Source organism: Danio rerio, chromosome 11 (assembly GCF_052040795.2).
Source record: "Danio rerio strain M-AB ecotype USA chromosome 11, GRCz13ab, whole genome shotgun sequence".
NCBI classification, from domain to species: domain Eukaryota; kingdom Metazoa; phylum Chordata; class Actinopteri; order Cypriniformes; family Danionidae; genus Danio; species Danio rerio.
The window spans coordinates 20233954-20252733 of record NC_141031.1 but is presented as its reverse complement, the minus strand read 5'-3'; the positions used below and the strand labels follow the sequence as shown (position 1 = coordinate 20252733).

The 18780-nt window shown below is 33.6% G+C and overlaps 3 protein-coding genes across 8 annotated transcripts in view; all 3 read left to right on the top strand.

The window, feature by feature from the left end:
* Positions 1-16221, top strand: part of eogt (EGF domain-specific O-linked N-acetylglucosamine (GlcNAc) transferase) — a 31930-nt gene extending 15709 nt beyond the window's left edge. Inside the window, exons 7-16 of one of the 4 annotated variants that reach the window (XM_087273604.1) lie at positions 1735-1841; positions 1932-2035; positions 5182-5274; positions 5351-5422; positions 5713-5799; positions 6938-7003; positions 7188-7249; positions 7339-7458; positions 9218-9320; positions 12989-16221. In XM_087273604.1, coding sequence (XP_087129730.1) covers positions 1735-1841; positions 1932-2035; positions 5182-5274; positions 5351-5422; positions 5713-5799; positions 6938-7003; positions 7188-7249; positions 7339-7458; positions 9218-9320; positions 12989-13135 — 961 coding nt within the window. In that variant the 3' untranslated portion in view covers positions 13136-16221. Of the gene's footprint in view, positions 1-1734; positions 1842-1931; positions 2036-5181; positions 5275-5350; positions 5423-5712; positions 5800-6934; positions 7004-7187; positions 7250-7338; positions 7459-7991; positions 8915-9217; positions 9321-12988 lie in introns of those variants that run through there. The other 3 variants (XM_087273603.1, XM_087273606.1, XM_087273605.1) reach the window with 3 other exon arrangements.
* The window catches only part of qrich1 (glutamine-rich 1), an 821757-nt gene that overhangs the window by 293647 nt on the left and 509330 nt on the right, over positions 1-18780 (top strand). The gene's annotated exons all lie outside the window — the stretch shown is intronic.
* tafa4b (TAFA chemokine like family member 4b) overlaps positions 18316-18780 on the top strand; it is a 122953-nt gene continuing 122488 nt past the window's right edge. Inside the window, exon 1 of one of the 3 annotated variants that reach the window (XM_087272823.1) lies at positions 18316-18463. The gene's annotated coding sequence lies outside the window, so the exon portion shown is untranslated. Of the gene's footprint in view, positions 18464-18496; positions 18655-18780 lie in introns of those variants that run through there. The other 2 variants (XM_087272824.1, XM_087272825.1) reach the window with 2 other exon arrangements.

The following is an 18780-nucleotide window of genomic DNA, read 5'->3' as shown; positions in this document are numbered from 1 at the left end:
GGAACCACCAGGACTCTTTCTAGAGCTGTCTAAGCTGAGTGATCTGGGGAGAAGGGCCTTAGTCAGGGAGGTGATCAGTAACTCAATGGTCACTCTGTCTGAGCTCCAGCAGTCTTCTATGGTGAAAGGAGAACCTTACAGAAGGACAACCATCTGTGCAGCAATCCACCAACAATCAAGTGTGTCAGAAGGAAGATACTCCCCGCCTGGAATTTGCTAAAAGGCATCTGAAGGACTCTCAGACCATTAGAAACAAAATTCTCTGGTCGGATGAGACTAAAATTGAACTCTTTGGAGTGAATGCCAGGCATTATGTTTGGAGAAAACCAGGCCCTGCTCATCACCAGGCTAATACCATCCCTACAGTGAAGCATGGTGGTGGCAGCATCATGCTGTGGGGATGTTTTTCAGCAGCAGAAACTGGAAGACCAGTCAGGATAGAGGGAAAGAGGAATGCAGCAATGTACAGAGACATCCTGAATGAAACCTGCTTCAGAGTGCTCTTGACCTCAGGCTAGGGCGACGGTTCACCTTACAGTAAGACAATTACCCAAAGCACACCGCAAAATATCAATAAAGTGGCTTTACAATAACTCTGTCAATGCTCTTGAGTGGCCCAGCCAGAGCCCAGACCTAAATCCTATTCAACATCTCTGGAGATATCTGAAAACGTCTGTACACCGTGGCTTACAATCTAACCTGATAGAGCTTGAGAGGTACTGCAAAGAGGAATGGACAAAAATTCCCAAAGACAGGTGTGCCAAGCTTGTGGCATCATATTCAAAAAGACTTAAGACTTTGCTGCCAAAGGCAATAGTATCTGGATGCAGCCTTTATGATGCAAGCTGAGATTGCATCACTCAGCGATGCAATGTCAGACACAATGCACTCAAATGGAGCTAGTGACGTCACTGTGTTGGGTAAGGTTAGGGGTGGGGTTAGGTGAGCCCATTAAAAAGCATTGGATGCAGCCCAGATTGCACTGCACCAGGTCTGTAGGCAGACCCCTCTCGCCAAAGGTGCATCAACAAAGTGTTGAGCAAAGGCTGTGAATACTTATGTACATGTAATTTTTTTAGCTTTTTTATTTTTTAATACATTTGCAACAATTAAAAAAAAAATCTTTTTCCCCATTATATCTATAGGGTATTGTGTGTAAAATGTTGAGGATATAAATTAATTTAATCCATTTTGGAAAAAGGCTGTAACATAAAATTTGGAAAAAGTGAAGCAATATGAATACATTCTGGATGCACTGTATGTCGTTTCAGTATGAATATCGCAATATGCAAATCTACAACAGTCTTATCGCAGGATTTGCAGTATTTACATATTTTTTTGTAAATATTTTTACACTACCAAAAAAGCATAAAGCTCTGTTTATTTTTCATTTTTATCTTTGTTGTTTTGTTGTTTTCATCTGTGCTTTTATTTGTTTATTTCATGGTGGGTATTTTTGTGTATAATTCTTTTTACATTTTATGCAGATTTATACAGATTTGACACTCCTACAAAATCATAAAAAAATCACTTACAAAAAAACTAAATATCACAATGTAAGTTTTTCCCAATATCATGCAGCCCTAGTTACCACCTTCAAAAAGTGCCACACATTTTCATTCACATCTTTTAAAGAAAATTATTAGCCATTTAATTACCTTTTTAAATTAATGAATACTTGCAAATATATATATAAAGTTATTTTTAAAAGACAGCTTCTTGTTTTCTTGTCAGGTTTTCTGAATTGCAAACATATTCAGAGCTTGACTTCCATCCCCTGGATGATGGCCATTGTGATGTTATCATTGACAGACCAACTGTCTTCATGAAACTGGATGCAGGTGATATTACTGTTGAATAAGGAAGCTTTTTTGTTTAGCTTTCTCAAAGGCCAGGCTGAAAAACCTCCATGCTTCATCTGTCTTTTGCAGGAGTGAACATGTACCATCATTTCTGTGACTTTGTTAATCTCTACATCTCCCAGCACCTTAACAACTCCTTCAGCCGTGACATAAACATCGTCATGTGGGACACAGTAAGTGTTCATCTTTTTTGCTGGGTGTTCTCTCTTGGCAGGTTTAGTTTGAATAAAACAAATATGGGGAAGATTAATTTAAAGAAGCGTTAATGTTGTACATCCAAATGAACTCCAAAATTGTGCTGTTCGGCAGAAATATTAGATTAGATTAGATTCAACTTTATTGTCATTACACATGTACAAGTACAATGCAACGAAATGCAGTTTAGGTCTAACCAGCAGTGCAATAGCAGCAAGTGCAGGATACAGGAATAAGTTATAAAGTGCAGTTATAGAAAAAACTATGGTGATATTTACAGATGGATGTACTATGAACATTATATACAAATATAAATATACATACACAACAAATATAAATGTAACACAGACCAAAAATGTGTAAACAAACCACAAACAAGACACAATGTCACATGATGTGACCATAAAAAGACTGACTTCTCAAGCATACACATTTCAAAGGGATAGTTCACTCAAGAGTGTGAACAAACAGTTTCCTCATAATTAAGTGGTTCTAAACATTTATGAACTTCTTTCTTCTGTTGAACTCAAAACAAGATATTATGAAGAACAGGCATTGACATCCATAATTGGAACTAAAAATAGTATGATTTATTGACTTCCCACTGTTGAAGTCAATGGCCATTTTTTCCAACATTCTTCAGTACATCTTTTTTGTATTCAACAGAAAAAGTATAAATAGGTTAATGATGTGGTAAATGATGTGGAGTATGAGTAAATGCTGACAGAATCATCTTTTTAGTGTGATGCTAGAATTTGTCTTTGTGTGATACATGAATGTTTGATACTGTATTGATTCTTTTACACATTTTATGAGCTCTTGACAAATACTTAACTGATAAAAGTACTGTCACATGTTTGCACACACAATTAATGTCTTTAGTTCAGCACACAACAATGTTTTGGATGTTTAGGTTTGGTGTTAAAAAAAGGAAATTAGGACTAAGTGTATCATTTTATTTTTTTAGTCCAGACCAAATATTCTAAGAGAACTGAACTACAAGTGTCGTTCAGTAAACCATTTAGTGCTTAGCATATATTTCTTTCAAATATATATTTGTTATGTCTCAGGACTAAAAAAGCCTATTACAGAAGGTTTGCTGTTTCAAGTCACTGCCAGTTTCAGGAGGTGTGCTGTTCCTATAACAGAAAGATAAAAAGGAAACAGTAGGTTGAAAATAAAGTGACTTATGAGGAAACCTTATCCTGCCTATTGTTCAGATGGTGGCATTTCAAGGATGAGGAAGAGAAGGAAGAATGAAGGGGTGCAAACAAAGAAAGAGACTTTTGTTTAAAACAATGTCAGTGAAAATGACTGCTAAAATATACATTTTCTGTTAAGTTACTCAACATCAGGCCATCTAAAACAGAGGTGACTTTTTTCTTTATTAGAATATTAAAAGGATACTTCTTCACCCCAAAATTAAAATTAACTTGCTATTTAGTGTGCGTGTCCACCAAATTGTTTTTTTATTAGAGCTGAGCATTTGTTTTCTTTTTTTATCTTATTTTCTGTTGTTGTCAATGGTAGCATCACACTTTTTTGAGTGCCTGCAGTGCAGCGAGGCGCTGAGTGGGCAAAAAAATGCAGCACCCATCAGTGTAATTTTTGAGCTAACCATCCAATCATAGTGAGGAGAGGCTGGACAATATCATGCAAATGTCAACAATTGTTTTGCTAAAGACTTTCAACTTGTAATAGTACAGCTGGTATACTTTGTATCAAACCTCAAGTGGTTTCAGACCTTTTTGAGTTTTCATTTTTTTCACAAAAGATATTTTGAAAAATGTTAGAAACTTGTAATCGGTGACTTTCATACTAGGAAAACCAAATACCATGGAAATAAATGGTTACAACTTTCCATTTTTTAAAATATTTTCTTTTGTGTTTAACGGAAGAAGGAAACAGTAAAGTAAAGGGTGAATAAAAGCATGACAGTTTTCAGTTTTGGGTGAACTATCTCTTCAAGAAGAAGATCTTTAGCTGAATTCCTATTGATTTTTTAGATGCAAGTCAAAGGCTAACAGCACTTTAAGATTCAAAAAAGTACTATTTATACAGGCAAAACTAAATAAATACTTCTACCTCCTCCTGATGATACATTGCGGTCTCCTGAACAAAGAAAATTATTTGCAACATTATTGTTAACTTTAATTCACAGCTTTGGGAGCACCTTCTTGATACATGTATCATTCCGTCACATGTATAAATTTAGTTTTGCCTGTAAATCTTTATTTGACTCTCACAGTCACTTAGATTAAATGAATCACAGAGGACAAAAAACATCTAGATTTTGGATGACCTGAAGGTGAGGAAATTAAGGGATTAACCCTCTAGTAAGGTTTGCAGCTCACTAACATGGTGTCTAATATTTAAACAGTCCTCTTGGATTGTTTTTTTTTTGATAGTAGATTAGAAGGGATTAAAAATAAACAGATTAGAATACAAACAAGTTAAGGAGAGGCCTGCTATTTTTATAATGGTAATTGCTTGTCTTTCGTTATATATATATATATATATATATATATATATATATATATATATATATATATATATATATATATATATATATATGCTAAATCATGAACAAAAATTGGTTTTACTAATTTATCATATGGTATATAGTCAAGCCTGAACATTGCTAAACATTTGGGCATGACAACGACCCAAAAACAAACAGCTAGAGTGGTGAAGAAATGATTAGCAGACAAAACATTAACATTTTGCTGTGGTCCAGCCAGAGTCCTGACTTAAATCCAATTGAGAATCTATGGAGGGATCAGGGTGATGGCAAGGAGACCCTTCAATCTAAAAAAAGTTGGAGCTCATCACTAAAGATAAATGGGCACAAATACCACTGGAGACATGCAAATAGCTGGTCAGCAGTTATAGGAAGCGCTTTATTGCTGTAATAGCTATTAAACATTTTTCTATTGATTATTGAGAATATATTAAATATTGTCTTTTTTAAATATTTAAATGTTTTAAAAGTAAATTAAATTTAAAATGTTTTGTTCATTTTGGATTTTGACACTTCCGGTAATTTCAGAACACCTAGTCTAAATTCAGTTTTAAATACTTTTACTTTTTAAATAATAATAATGTAATGTTTTTTGTCTATCAGAGTGTATATGGATATGGAGACCTCTTCAGTGAAACGTGGCGAGCCTTCACCGACTATGACATCATTCACCTCAAAAACTTAGACTCCAAAAGGGTAAACAATTTCTGCTCCACTTTACTCTACACTTACAGCAAACTTCTGTCTAATCGAAATTTTGTGTTGTTCACAGGTTTGTTTCAGAGATGCGTTTTTCTCTCTCCTTCCAAGAATGCGATATGGCCTTTTCTACAACACTCCTCTTGTATGTGTGTTACTCTTTACATGCCTTTCTTGCACACAGGACTTATTTTTATCATTCCGCATGTGTTCATCTCATCTGCAGTCATCAGTCTATGTTAAGCGACATCTGCAGATGTAGAATATTTGCATTGTGTGAGATTGAGCTCATCTGGTGCTGTCACTCAAATCAGCCCTCTATTAATGATTCTCTGTGTGCAAATGACATGTGGAGAAGCTTTAACTGACAGGTGTGTTTGTGTGCGTGTGTGCGTGCGTGTTTGTGTGTGTGTGTGTGTGTGCGCTGTTTAACAGATCTCTGACTGCCACAGTGAGGGGCTGTTCAGGGCCTTTTCTCAGCATGTCCTTCATCGACTCAGTGTCCCACAAGATGGACCCAAAGTAAACACAGACACACACACACACACACACACACACACACACACACACACACACACACACACACACACACACACAGAGATGAAGTCAGAATTATTAGCCCCCCTGTAATTTTAGCCCCCGTTTATTTTCCCCAAAATTTGTTTAACGGAAAGAAGATTCGAACCTTGGCTGGGTCAGTTGGTGTTTCTGTGTGGAGTTTGCATGTTTTCCCCGCGTTTGCGTGGGTTTCCTGCGGGTGCTCCGGTTTTCCCCACAGTCCAAAGACATGCGGTACAGGTGAATTGGGTTGGCTAAATTGTCCATAGTGGATGAGTGTGAATGAGTGTGTATGGATGTTTCCCAGAGATGGGTTGCAGCTGGAAGGGCATCTGTTGCGTAAAACATATGCTAGATAAGTTGTCGGTTCGTTCTGCTGTGGTGACCACAGATTAATAAAGGGACTAAATAGTGCTGATTAATAGAGAGATTTTTTTTTCAAAAAATGTTTAAACATAATAGTTTTATGGAATTATAAAAATAATTTAGTCTTTGCAATACATAATATTTTACTAGAACCTTTTTTTACAGGATACTAGTATTTAACTTAAATTTTAATTTAAAGATTAACTATTTTAGGTTACTTAGATTAACTGTCATTGGACAGCAGACTTGTTCTTTAGCCATGGAAGAAACAAACATTTTAAGGGTGCTAATAATATTGATCTTAGCACTTTTTGAAATTTAAAAGCCAAATTAAATTCCATCTCCAAAAGGAAGATATAATAGCTGGTTTTCCTTGTCTGTGGATTTTCCTTGTCAAATTTCCCTTGGGGGAAATTTGTGCAAATAATGTCTTCAACCTTATGTACAGTACAGTCAGTATATGTTATAGTAAACCATCGCTCTAATATTATTGTCCACTAGATGGCACTGTTGCACAATTTATTACATCACGTTGTCTTCATAATCGGACAGCTCAGTTTATCATCACATATTATGGACACTTCATCATTATATAGATCAAAACAGTACATTAACAGTAAGTGTCTAAATCCATTTTGACTTGATGAAAAATATACAACTTAAAGTTTTACACCGAGATCCCAAAATGTGTTGAAAAATGTATGTAATCTGTAATGTTGTTGTGCTCTGTCAGCAGGGCCAGGTTCGTGTCACTCTGTTGGCAAGAAGCACAGAGTACCGTCGGATAATAAACCAGCAGGAGGTGAATCTCATTGATTTATCATTCTGCTTCCTTAAACTGACCATTTAAACTCTTTATTTGCCGGAGACCCTGCTTGATAAAAAGTCCTCGATTTACTTGGCCTCTGTCCACACTAGTGTGAGGTCTCGTTAATCACCCTCTGAATCCCTGCTGTGTGTACATGTGTGTGTGTGTGTGTGTGCAGCTTATCAATGCCCTGAAGACTGTGCCTTTATTTGAGGTCAAGCTGGTGGATTACAAATACAAGTGAGTTATTCCGTCTTTACTGGCTTTAAATGGATCGATTTCTTTTGAGTTTGCAGTTTGTGTGACTGAAAGCTGGTGTGTATTTATAGGGAGATGCCTTTTCTGGAGCAGATCCACGTCACACACAACTCTGATATCTTTATTGGGATGCACGGAGCCGGACTGACCCACCTCCTCTTTCTTCCTGACTGGGCCGTCATTTTTGAATTGTACGTGGTGTAAATATGCAGTCTTTATATAGTATATGACAGAGCTGCAGTGGTAATACTTGTTCACGTTTATTGAGTTTTACTGTAGAGACTGTTTTATTGTACAGGATTCACCCAAAAATAATAATTCAGTTATCTTTTACTCAATTTTTACTTGATCCATACTTGATCTTTCTTCTGTTGAACACAAAGATATTGTAAAGAATGTTGGAAATCCTTTATTGCTTACTTGAGTATTTATTTATTTTAACTATGTATGTCATTGGACACCGGTTTCTATTATTCTTCAAATTTTTTCTTTTGTGTTCAACAGAAGAAAAAACTTAGAAAGGTTTGTAACCACTTGAGGTTGATTAAAGTGTGATTAAATTCTAATTTTTGGTCAGCTATCTTTTTAAAACCATTACATTTGGGCCTAAATTTGTGTGCTGCATTTATATTGTTTTCTATGCTTACTGTTACACTCACATCTCCCATTTTTTGCAATGTTATTCCTCATGTGGTTTTAATCCTTTGAGTTTATTTCTTTCCAGGTTGCTGGAAAAAATACTTTGCAAGTGGATAAATGGGTGCAGCAACCAGCATTCTTCAAAATAACTTCTTTTGTTTTCAACAGAAGGAAAAAAAAAACTTAGAGAGTCATATTTGTGACAGTTCTCTGTGCAAAAAGATCATGTTTTGAGTGTGTAAACTGGCTTGTTGCACACATTAACAACTCTACATGAGAAAGATCATAATTTGAGTGTGCAAAATGACTTGTTTGGCATGCAATAACAATTCTGTGTGCCAATGATCATGTTTTGAGGGTGCAAAATGACTTGCTGCACTCATAATTCTGCATGCAAAAGATTATGTTTTGACCATGCAAAATTACTTGCTGAGCATGCATTAACAATTCTGTGTGCAAAAAATCATGTTTTGACCGGGCAGAATGACTTGTTGAACACACAATAACAATTCTGTTTTCAAAAGATCATGTTTTGAGCGTGCAAAATGACATGCTGAGCACAAGTTCTGTGTGCAAAAAATGTTTTTTGTTTAAAATGACTTGAGCATGCATTAAAATTCTGTGTGCAAAAGATGATGTTTTGACCGTGTGAAATGACTTGGTGTGCATGCAATCAAAATTCTGCTTGCAAAAGATCATGTTTTGAGCAAGTAAATGGCAGCTTTTTGTGGTCTCTTTTGTGCGCTTGCTCAACATAAACCTAGTATTACAATATGACTGAAATCTGGTCTATCAGATGGCTGATACATTTTGATTGCTGGCGTGACAAACTGTGATTTTTTTTTTAACATTGTACTTGTTTATAATCTTTTGTAAGATTATTAATATCTATACAGGCACTATTGTTGATCAGGTCCCTGCATCATCTCTTACATTTTATTGCATCACCTTTAAAAATGTTTTCTTAACTCTAGTTCACTACTAATAAATAAACACATGTCAATTTCATTTTTCCGCGACACCTATCTGAATGTGTTAAGACATATTTCCCAGGATGCATCTGTGTGTCTGACACTCATGTCATGTTATGCATCCACCAGACACTCATGCGGATGCAGTCAAGCTTCTGTACTTTTTAGTGTGTGTGTGTGTTATGGAGGAGGAAAGCGTCTGACTGTGTCTGTGTGTGAGTGTGACAGTGAAATACAGCCTAATTAAACAGTTATCCATCAAAGTGAGTCTGCGGAGGCTTTGTGGGCCACTGCCTGCTAAGTTTGGGACATAAAACATCCCTCTTGCTGTATTCCGCAGGTACAACTGTCAGGATGAGAGCTGCTACCGTGATCTGGCCCGACTGAGGGGAGTCCAGTACATGACTTGGCAGAAAAGGGACAAAGTGTTCCCACAGGATAAGGTAAAGAGAGCACACACTAACAGACACAGACACACACACACACACACACACACACACACACACACACACACACACACACTTTTATATTTGGTTTACAAGGTCTCCCCGTAGGCATAATGTGTTTTATACTAAAGGACACTTATATATCCTTGCCCTGACCCTAAACCCAACATACACTTGTCATTATACAATTTTTATTATTATAAACCACATAAACAAACACACTCTTGAGCTGAACCAGTTCATACATATGTGCAGTGATGTATATTACATCGTACACTGTAAAAAAAATATTGCTGCCTAAACTTTTCTAGTCATCTCAACTCAACATCAGTCAAACTGACTTCTTCAAATTTTAAGGTAAACTTCTTACAACTAAAAACATTTAGTTGAAACCTGATTAACTCATTGTAATGAGTTAAAGTAACATACAAATATTTGTTAAGACTTTTGTCATGTTGTTTTGTTATTGTTACTTATAATAGGATTTTTATAATAAAATTAACTTAAATAGATTTATATGTATCATTGTAGAATCATTTATGTTATGTTATGTTATAATTAAATTCTACTACATAGTCCACAAATTCCACAACAATTTAACAATAATAATAATAATAATAATAATAATAATAATAATAATAATAATAATGGGAAATGGAATACATATTATTTATATTTCATATTTGTTCTACTGTAAATAAGGCATTTATAGTAATTATAAAATAAGATAATAAAAATAAAATAAGCATATTTTAAAGTATATACATTTATTGTATAATTATATTATATTATATTATATTATATTATATTATATTATATTATATTATATTATATTATATTATATTATATTATATTATTTAGGCTTAGTCCCTTTACTAATCAGGGGTCACCACAGCAGAATAAACCACCAACTTATCCAGCATATATTTTACATAGTGCATGCCCTTCCAGCTGTAACCCAGTACTGGGATTTTTATTATATAATATTATTCATTCATCCATTCATTTTCTTTTAGGCTTAGTCCCTTTATTAATCCAGGGTTGCCACAGCAGAATGAACCGCCAACTTATCAGGCACGTTTTTATGCAGAGGATGCCTTTCCAGCCACAACCCATCTCTTGGAAACATCCACACACAATCATTCACACACATACACTACGTACAATTTAGCCTACCCAATTAACCTGTACCGCATGTCTTTGGACTGTGGAGGAAACTGGAGCACTTTTTAGAGTTCACTAGAGTGAATCTGATTAATGTTAGCTCCACGTCGAAACAGGCACCTCTAGAGTTTATTAGTTTGAGTAAAACGCACAAATAAAATGGACCGAGTGTTTTTTTTTCTCCTTCACTTATGAACATTTCATTCATGCCCCTGTGACAAACTGGTGTATTCAACGCAAATACAAAGTAAGGACTGAGAGTGTTTTGGGATTTAATTACGCACACCAAATGAAAAGAAAAAAACTTCCGCATTTCACGATGTGTGTGTGTGTGTGTGTGCGCGCGTTCCTTCACTGAGAGCTGCATGTATAGATCTTGTCGGAAAATATGGCGAAAACTTTTACATGACGGTAATAGCTGGATTGCGGTGTTTACTTTAATAATGTTGTGATGCATTTTGGAAACAGGAGATGAGCTCGTGGTCTAATGCGACACCTCGCTTGAGTAACCCGTTCTCAAAGACTTACTTTTAGTCATTATTTGGGTAGCACACATATTCTAAATGCCTTCGGCAGAATTTAAATGAGCCATTTTAATCTTGGTTAATCTAGATTAATTCCAAGATTACAGTGAGATTCATCTAGATAAAAAAAAAAAATCTATGCCCACCTATAATTATGTTATATTACATTATTAGTGTTGTAACTTATCCTGTTAGTAAATTTTAAAGAATGTAATAAATACATTATATAATAGGAGTTTAATCAAATATATATATATATATATATATATATATATATATATATATATATATATATATATATATATATATATATATATATATATATATATATTAGTGCTGTCAATCGATTAAAAAAAATTAACTAATTAATCGCACCTTTTTAAAACAATTATTCATATAAAAATCGCATTTAAAATACTGAAACTTGTAATTTTGCCTATTTAAATGTAAAATTAATGTAAACGCTAGGAAAAATATTTAAATTCAAAATATAATTGTTTAATAGAATTTTTGTTTAACTTGTAACACAGATTTCTTCATGTAAACAACATACCCACAATAAACCATCAAGATTCTGCTTGACGGCCATATTTATTACAGAAATTAAAACACAGGCATGTTAATGACATTTAAATTTCAAAACAATCAATGCCAATAAAGAAAACATTGATTTCCATGTTGGATTCTAAGTGGACTGCAAAAAAATGCCAAAATACAGGAATTTCAGATATGGAAAATGAAAAATTATAATAATAAACTATAGAATACAAACTGTTGTACTCATTGTAAAGTTTTATTGCTGTGAGTTGAGAACATTAATTTTAGAGAAGAAGCAATTTTGCTTAATCCTCTTTTACATTCATCCAGTTGCTAAGACTAGGAGTATCCCGCAAGTGCACAGAGACTCCCAAATGTCCGCAAATGAATGATAATTTCTTGCAAACCGGTCGTTAAATACATTGCACACCCTTTTCGCCCATACTCAGATACGTCGCTTACTCCACCCCTGACACCCCTCAACGGACCTGACACAGACACACACACAGACAGACACACACAACGCGCTGCAGACGTTTTGGCCCCAACGGCCTTCCATACTGGAGCAACTCCCCTCAGATTCAACACGCATGATCACGGTCATCAAATTTGCTAAGCGTCCTAAACTAAGCGTCCTAAAGTATTACTGTATTTCACAAGGATTCTGACACAACAACGCGAAGCATACGCTTTTGTTGCGTTTAATGAGGAAACACGCTAAACTTGGAGGGCTCATGCTGAAAGGCAGATTAATGCCCTGTCTTTGACAGCTCGCGACTTCACCAGACGTTCTGAGAACATTTACATAAGACACCAATACTCCGATTTTAATATGATTAAGATAATACTTTTATTAAAATTCTCAAGTGTAGCCTTAAAAGGAACCTTATCTTAAAGGAACACCGAGTCACGAAATGTGGAGGATTTTCTTTCTGTTCACCATGCGGTATCAACTTACAGAGATGTCGAAAGTTAAAAATGAAACACCCGAAATTGCATGAAACTCTAGATAACTTGTGATGCAACTAATTGTTTTATACTGGAACTTGCCTTCAAAAAGTGCTTCCTTGGTCTTATCCACATTTATTGCATGTTAAACACACGTCCCACAACAGGAAGTAAAAAAAACCTGAACTGCGTTAATTGTGTTAATTTTTTTAACGTGTTAATTATTTAAAATTAATCGCATGCGTTAACGCGTTAATTTTGACAGCGCTAATATATATATATATATATATATATATATATATATATATATTAAATATAAAATTATGGAATATTTATTTAATAATTGGATTTAATATGTATAATATATAGTCATTGTAAACATATGTGGACATTGTTATCTGAAGTTATAGTACTTAATTTATGATTTTAATTTAATAAAAATAATGTAATAATATTAACATATGTCTTTTTATTTGTCTATTTTTTTAACAGGGTCATCACCCTACTCTTGGAGAACATCCTAAGTTCACCAACTACACTTTTGACGTGGAGGAGTTCATGCGTTTAGTTCTTCTAGCAGCTGAACATGTGACTCGACACCCGGACTGGAGAGCTAAACAAAGTCGAGAAGAACTGTAGAGCGTAAGATATGGAGATGAACACACTCCTGCAAACTCACTGCACTGCTGTTAATGTAGCTCATGAAAAGCCGACCGCTCAGAAGTCAAAGCACAATTACATTTCAGAAAAAAACAAAAACACATGTGCAGTTTCTGCTCCTTTTCTGCTCATGGAGGAGCTCAGGAGTTTTTCCAAAAGACTCCCATCTCAATTGCAGACTTACTTCTTGGATGTTTTGTGTGGTCTAACAGTCCTCTCCTAAAGTCAACCCAGACTCTTTCTGAAAATGTACCACTATATACATTTCTGGAGAGCCCTTAAATACAACCCAGCAAGTAAGTTTTTCAGTTTTTTTTCCACGAGTCCACCAGAGGCTGATGTGTATGCTTTTTGAGATCTCAAATTTCTCTCACGAGTGCCACTAGAGGCTGTTGACTGAATGACTAACTGACCCACCCTCCTTCTTCCCTTAGTGTTTTTAAAAGCACCGTTTGACCATTAAATTACAATTTTGTAACAGTGGGAAAAGTCGTCCATACAGAGGTAAGCTGTCAGCTAGTAAGTGCGAAAATGAACAGTATTATACCCCCTCGTATTGTTCATTTTAGACGAAATGCAGCCAACTGTACTCATGGCTACATAAATCGCGATCTCCAGAAATGCCTAAAGCTGTACCTTTTCAGAATGAGTCTATATGTTGCCTAAATATATGTTCTTTTATTTAGAGACTACACTTTTAAAAATTGATCTGAGAGCAGCTTTATGATTTGTTTCTGACTGCATGAGCAAACCTCAGGTCTGCAGATCAATACAAGTTTGTAAGATACTTTAGAGATCAGTTTTTTCCTAAAAATCTAGCAATCAGGCTTTGAGAGTTTAGTTAAGAGTCTGTTTGGTAGCATTTTTAAGGCAAGACACTGCGGGCAAAACATATTTTATACACTTCTGTAAGTTTTGGCTTTACATAATGTGTTTTTTTTTTCCAGTCTAGTGGACTGAAAACTAAAATACACTGGATACACAAAAATTCATTTTTGTCTTCAGATTGTAATATTAGTATATACTGTATTTTAAAAATGTTTTTTTTTTACCTCTGCTCTAAGCTATAAATCCCCACCTCAGCAGCTCTTACATATGCCAATTTCAGTTTTATCAATATCAATATTCTGGTGGTTTTCACAGAAGAATTTGTATTTGGTCTTATATATCATCACCTTTTAATTATAAGGTTCTATCTGATGTTTTTGTCAAAATTGAGTTTCTGACATATTCTTATTAAATGAGAACACATTTACATTAAGGGATGTTTTTTTTTTTTTATAGGTTGTTTACATTTTAAGACTTTTTATTTAAAAACAAATGTTACACACAGACTGTTTGCTATGGAATGCAAAAACTTTGAAGCTCAATATCTCAATATCAATATCAATATCAATTCAGAACGCAGATAGAACCTTAAAATTCCAAGGTGACAATATTCTTGCACAATTTGGCTGATTATATAAAATGTGTTATTGAAATGTGCAGTAGGTGATCTGGCAAAAGTCTATCTGTTAGCATAATATATTTAAAACAAAGACTAATACTACAATTCCGAACAAAAAATGGTATTAAATCTTGCACGTTTCAGTTGTGTAGCAAGCAACACATGTCATAATGTGCAATATTTCATGCAGGCATCCACAAGGATCACTGGTATCACTCCCTCATGCCCTTTGTCCTAAAACAACCACTGTATGCTTAGTGGTTGGTTGGCAGGGTGTAGGAATTACACTTATTACTAAGCCATACTTACATGCTATTTCAGACTGAATATTCTGAGTAGCATGGTGCAAAAACTTGCTGGATAAGTTGGCGGTTCATTCCGCTGTGGCGACCCTGGATTAATAAAGGGACTGAGCCGAAAAGAAAATGAATGAATGACTTATGTTTTGTTGTTAAACTGATTAAAAATCAACGTTATCGATACTGTAAAAGGTTCCTTATGAAATTGAAAATAGTCACATCAATCACTGGAATATTTCAGTGGCTGATCAACACTTCCATGCATATAACCCATTCTTAACAACCAAATCTATATCAGCTTTGCATGACTAAAATAGTTTTAAAACATAAAGTTACCTGTCTAACAGAAATCCTTCCTCCAGTGTGCAAAAGTAACTCCAATATTGATTCAGAATTTTAAAAAGTTTTGATTCAGTTTTTGGTCTTTACTTCTGTCAGAGATTTTTTATCTGCTTAACAGGGATGTGCAGTTGTGCAAATCTACATTTGTTGACAGACAGTTTGGGCTACTTATCAGAATTATGGGAATTGTTGGCCTGACACATTTAATGAAAGAAGTCTTATGTCTTATCCAGAATAATAAAATACATATAAATACATTTAGATCACTTACTTTAATCATTATTATTGGAATGTGAAGTGTCTTTCAGCCAGCACAACAAAAAAATGTTTCTGAAGATAATCACCTACTGCAGCTTAAAATCTTTTAAAACTACATTTAATGGAGTGATAAAAAGAGATTAGCAAAATCTGCATCTTTAAAAACCTTATGTTGTTAAAAATTACTTTAAAAAAGAAAAATGAAACAAGAATTTTTGAACCAGATGTTAATAATTTTCTGATTTTTGTGATAGAAATGTAAAAACGCCACATTTGCATTTTTAATATGCTAATGTAACCTATCGCTTATATAACTATTAATTTTTTCCTGCTCGCCACCAGTGTTTTGCCTTAAATAACAGCATTTTATTTCACTTTTTAACACATTAATGCAAAAGAGACGACCTCAGCTTCATGTTTATTACAGTGTCAGTTATTTCTCTGTCTGCAGCCAGTGAATATCATGATTTTGTAAGTGTAAAATGTAAAGGGATTCCTGACTCTGTTGCACTTCAGTATTGCTTCATCTCGTAAAGTATTTTATTATTTTTTTATCAGTATTAAGTGTCTGTAGCAAACGTTGCTGAAAAGCATATGGGTTTTAAGTTCTGGAGTGAAAGTATTTAATGAAATCTTTTATTTTAAAGTTGTTTTTTTATTATTATTTGAAAACATTTGTTTTGTATTTGAATAAAATTAAAATGAAGCTATTTAAAATATTTCCTGTGTTTAATGTCATTCATCATTTTCACAAGCGTTGGCAGATAATGATCAATACATCAAACAGTATACTATGAGGTTTCAATATAAATATTTAAAGGAATTATTAATTAAAAAATGTCAGCATCACTTTTATTTTAAATACCTGATTTTCAATTATGAACTAACTAACACTTATGAAATGAACTAACACTAAACAGTATTTATTAACAAACTTTAATAAAAGTCTTAAAAGAATAATGAATGGTGTAACAGAGGCTTACGTTTGGTATTTGATAGTAGTATACGAATATATGGTCACTAATGGAGCTTTGTTATGAATATCAGTAGATTTAGTCCTTATAAGAATGGTGTTTGGTGACTTTGCTCTTGACTTCTTTCCACCGTTCTCTGTTTCACAGTGTAAGACTCTTTCTGACAGCAAAAGTGCACTGGTTTGAGATGTGCTGTCATTGCCATTAATCTCGGTGACCTCAAACCTCAAACAGTGGACTTGAGGACACTGAAAAAAATGGCTTAAAGTGTTTTACCATTTAAAAAAAAAGATTCCAAAGATTTTTCTTCTCGAAAAAACAAACTATATTTAATAATACTTTAAATATTTATAATGAATAAGTTGTTTTATATAATGATTATTTATTTAATTTTATTTTGTAAAATTATATAATTTTAAGTATATGACTAAATTAAGTCTAAATAATAAAGCCATTATTTTAATTATACACTTGAATTATTTCTGCTGTTTTAAATAGGAAACAAATCAGGATACACCTGTAATATTTTTTAATAAGTAATGCTAACATTTATAACACTCTAAATATAAATTAAACTCAAAATAACATTCTAAACATTCTAACATTCCAAATAATAATAATAGTTAATTTCTAAACATAATAGTTCTAAAAACTTATTTCTGATAACTGATTTATTTTATCTTTGTCATGTTGACAGTAAATAATATTTTATTAGATATTTTTCAATACACTTCTATTTAGCTTAAAGTGACATTTCAAGGCCTAACTAGGTTAATTAGGTTAACTATGCAGGTTAGGGTAATTCAGCAAGTTATTGTATGAAGATAGTTTGTTCTGTAGACTATTGAAAAAAAAAATTAGCTTAAAGGGGCTAATAATTTTGTCCCAAAAAGGTTTTTTTTTTTTTTTTTAATTTAAAGCAAATTAAACAAATAAGACTTCCTCCAGAGGAAAAAATATTATCAAACATACTGTGAAAATTTCCTTGCTCTTTTAAACATCATTTGGGAAATATTTAAAAAAAATTCAAAAGGGGGCTAATAATTCTGACTTTGACTGTGTATATATATATATATATATATATATATATATATATATATATATATATATATATATATATATATATATATATATATATATATATATATATATACATATAGATTTTCCTGTCTTAGAACTATTAATAAGCATTAAGGATAGAGTAAATATGGAACATGAAAAAATAATAATATAATTATTATTATAAAAATATTATTTTATTATTATACATAAATATAATTAGGTTATCTATCTATCTATCTATCTATCTATCTATCTATCTATCTATCTATCTATCTATCTATCTATCTATCTCTCTATCTATCTATCTATCTATCTCTGTCATTCTATATATTTTTAAATAATTATTTTTGATTGAATTTTTCAAGAACAACCTCAAAGATACACATACAAGAAATACAAATTAATTAATTAAGTCTCTGAAGGATCCACAGTGGTTGAGTGGCTGGTTTGTTCATCCAGATATTCTGATATTCTATATAAGAAATAAACCCTAGACACTAGAGAATTTTTATAGTCCTCAGAAATCTCAGTCTTTCTATCTATTACTGAAGTCATGTCCACAATCCACATTTAAAAAAGGGGGTAAAGATGAAAAAATATTACATTTCATTTTGATCTAGTTTATTAATACAGAAATTACGTGTATATATTGAACATACTATGTTTAAATCATTTAATAAAAAATTACTGTGCAACAATTCTCCTGACCTTCTCTTGCACTTATATATCATGGCCACTAGATGACGGTATAACACCATCAATAATCCCGCATCCTCTAACGATCATCCTGTCAAACACGCTGATGGTCTTTACAACAGTGCATTCATCTCGAATACCCACAAGGTGAAACACTTTCCTAAACTTTCTTAAAGTCCATCAAAGTCCTTATATATGAGATTTGACACAATTTTTTTTACAGTTTTGCGTTGTATATACGACCTTCCTTCGAGTTTTCAGCAGTCTTGTTCTTGCCGGCGGTAAATGATGAAGTAATTCTGCGTTCATCGTCTCTCTGTTGTTATATAGCAGCTAAATGAGTATCGCTTGTTCTGTGGAGACTAAACGACTATGTGCTGAAACACAGACAGTTTATTACGCTTGCTGTAATTACTGCTGGTAAGAGTTATAGCGGCGCGGTGAAGGATTATAATGATGAGTCCTACACGGCTAATAACAGCAGCCTCTTCCCTTCATATCTTATTCAGAGGATTCCTCTTTCTCCGCGCGCGGGTGGCCTTATTT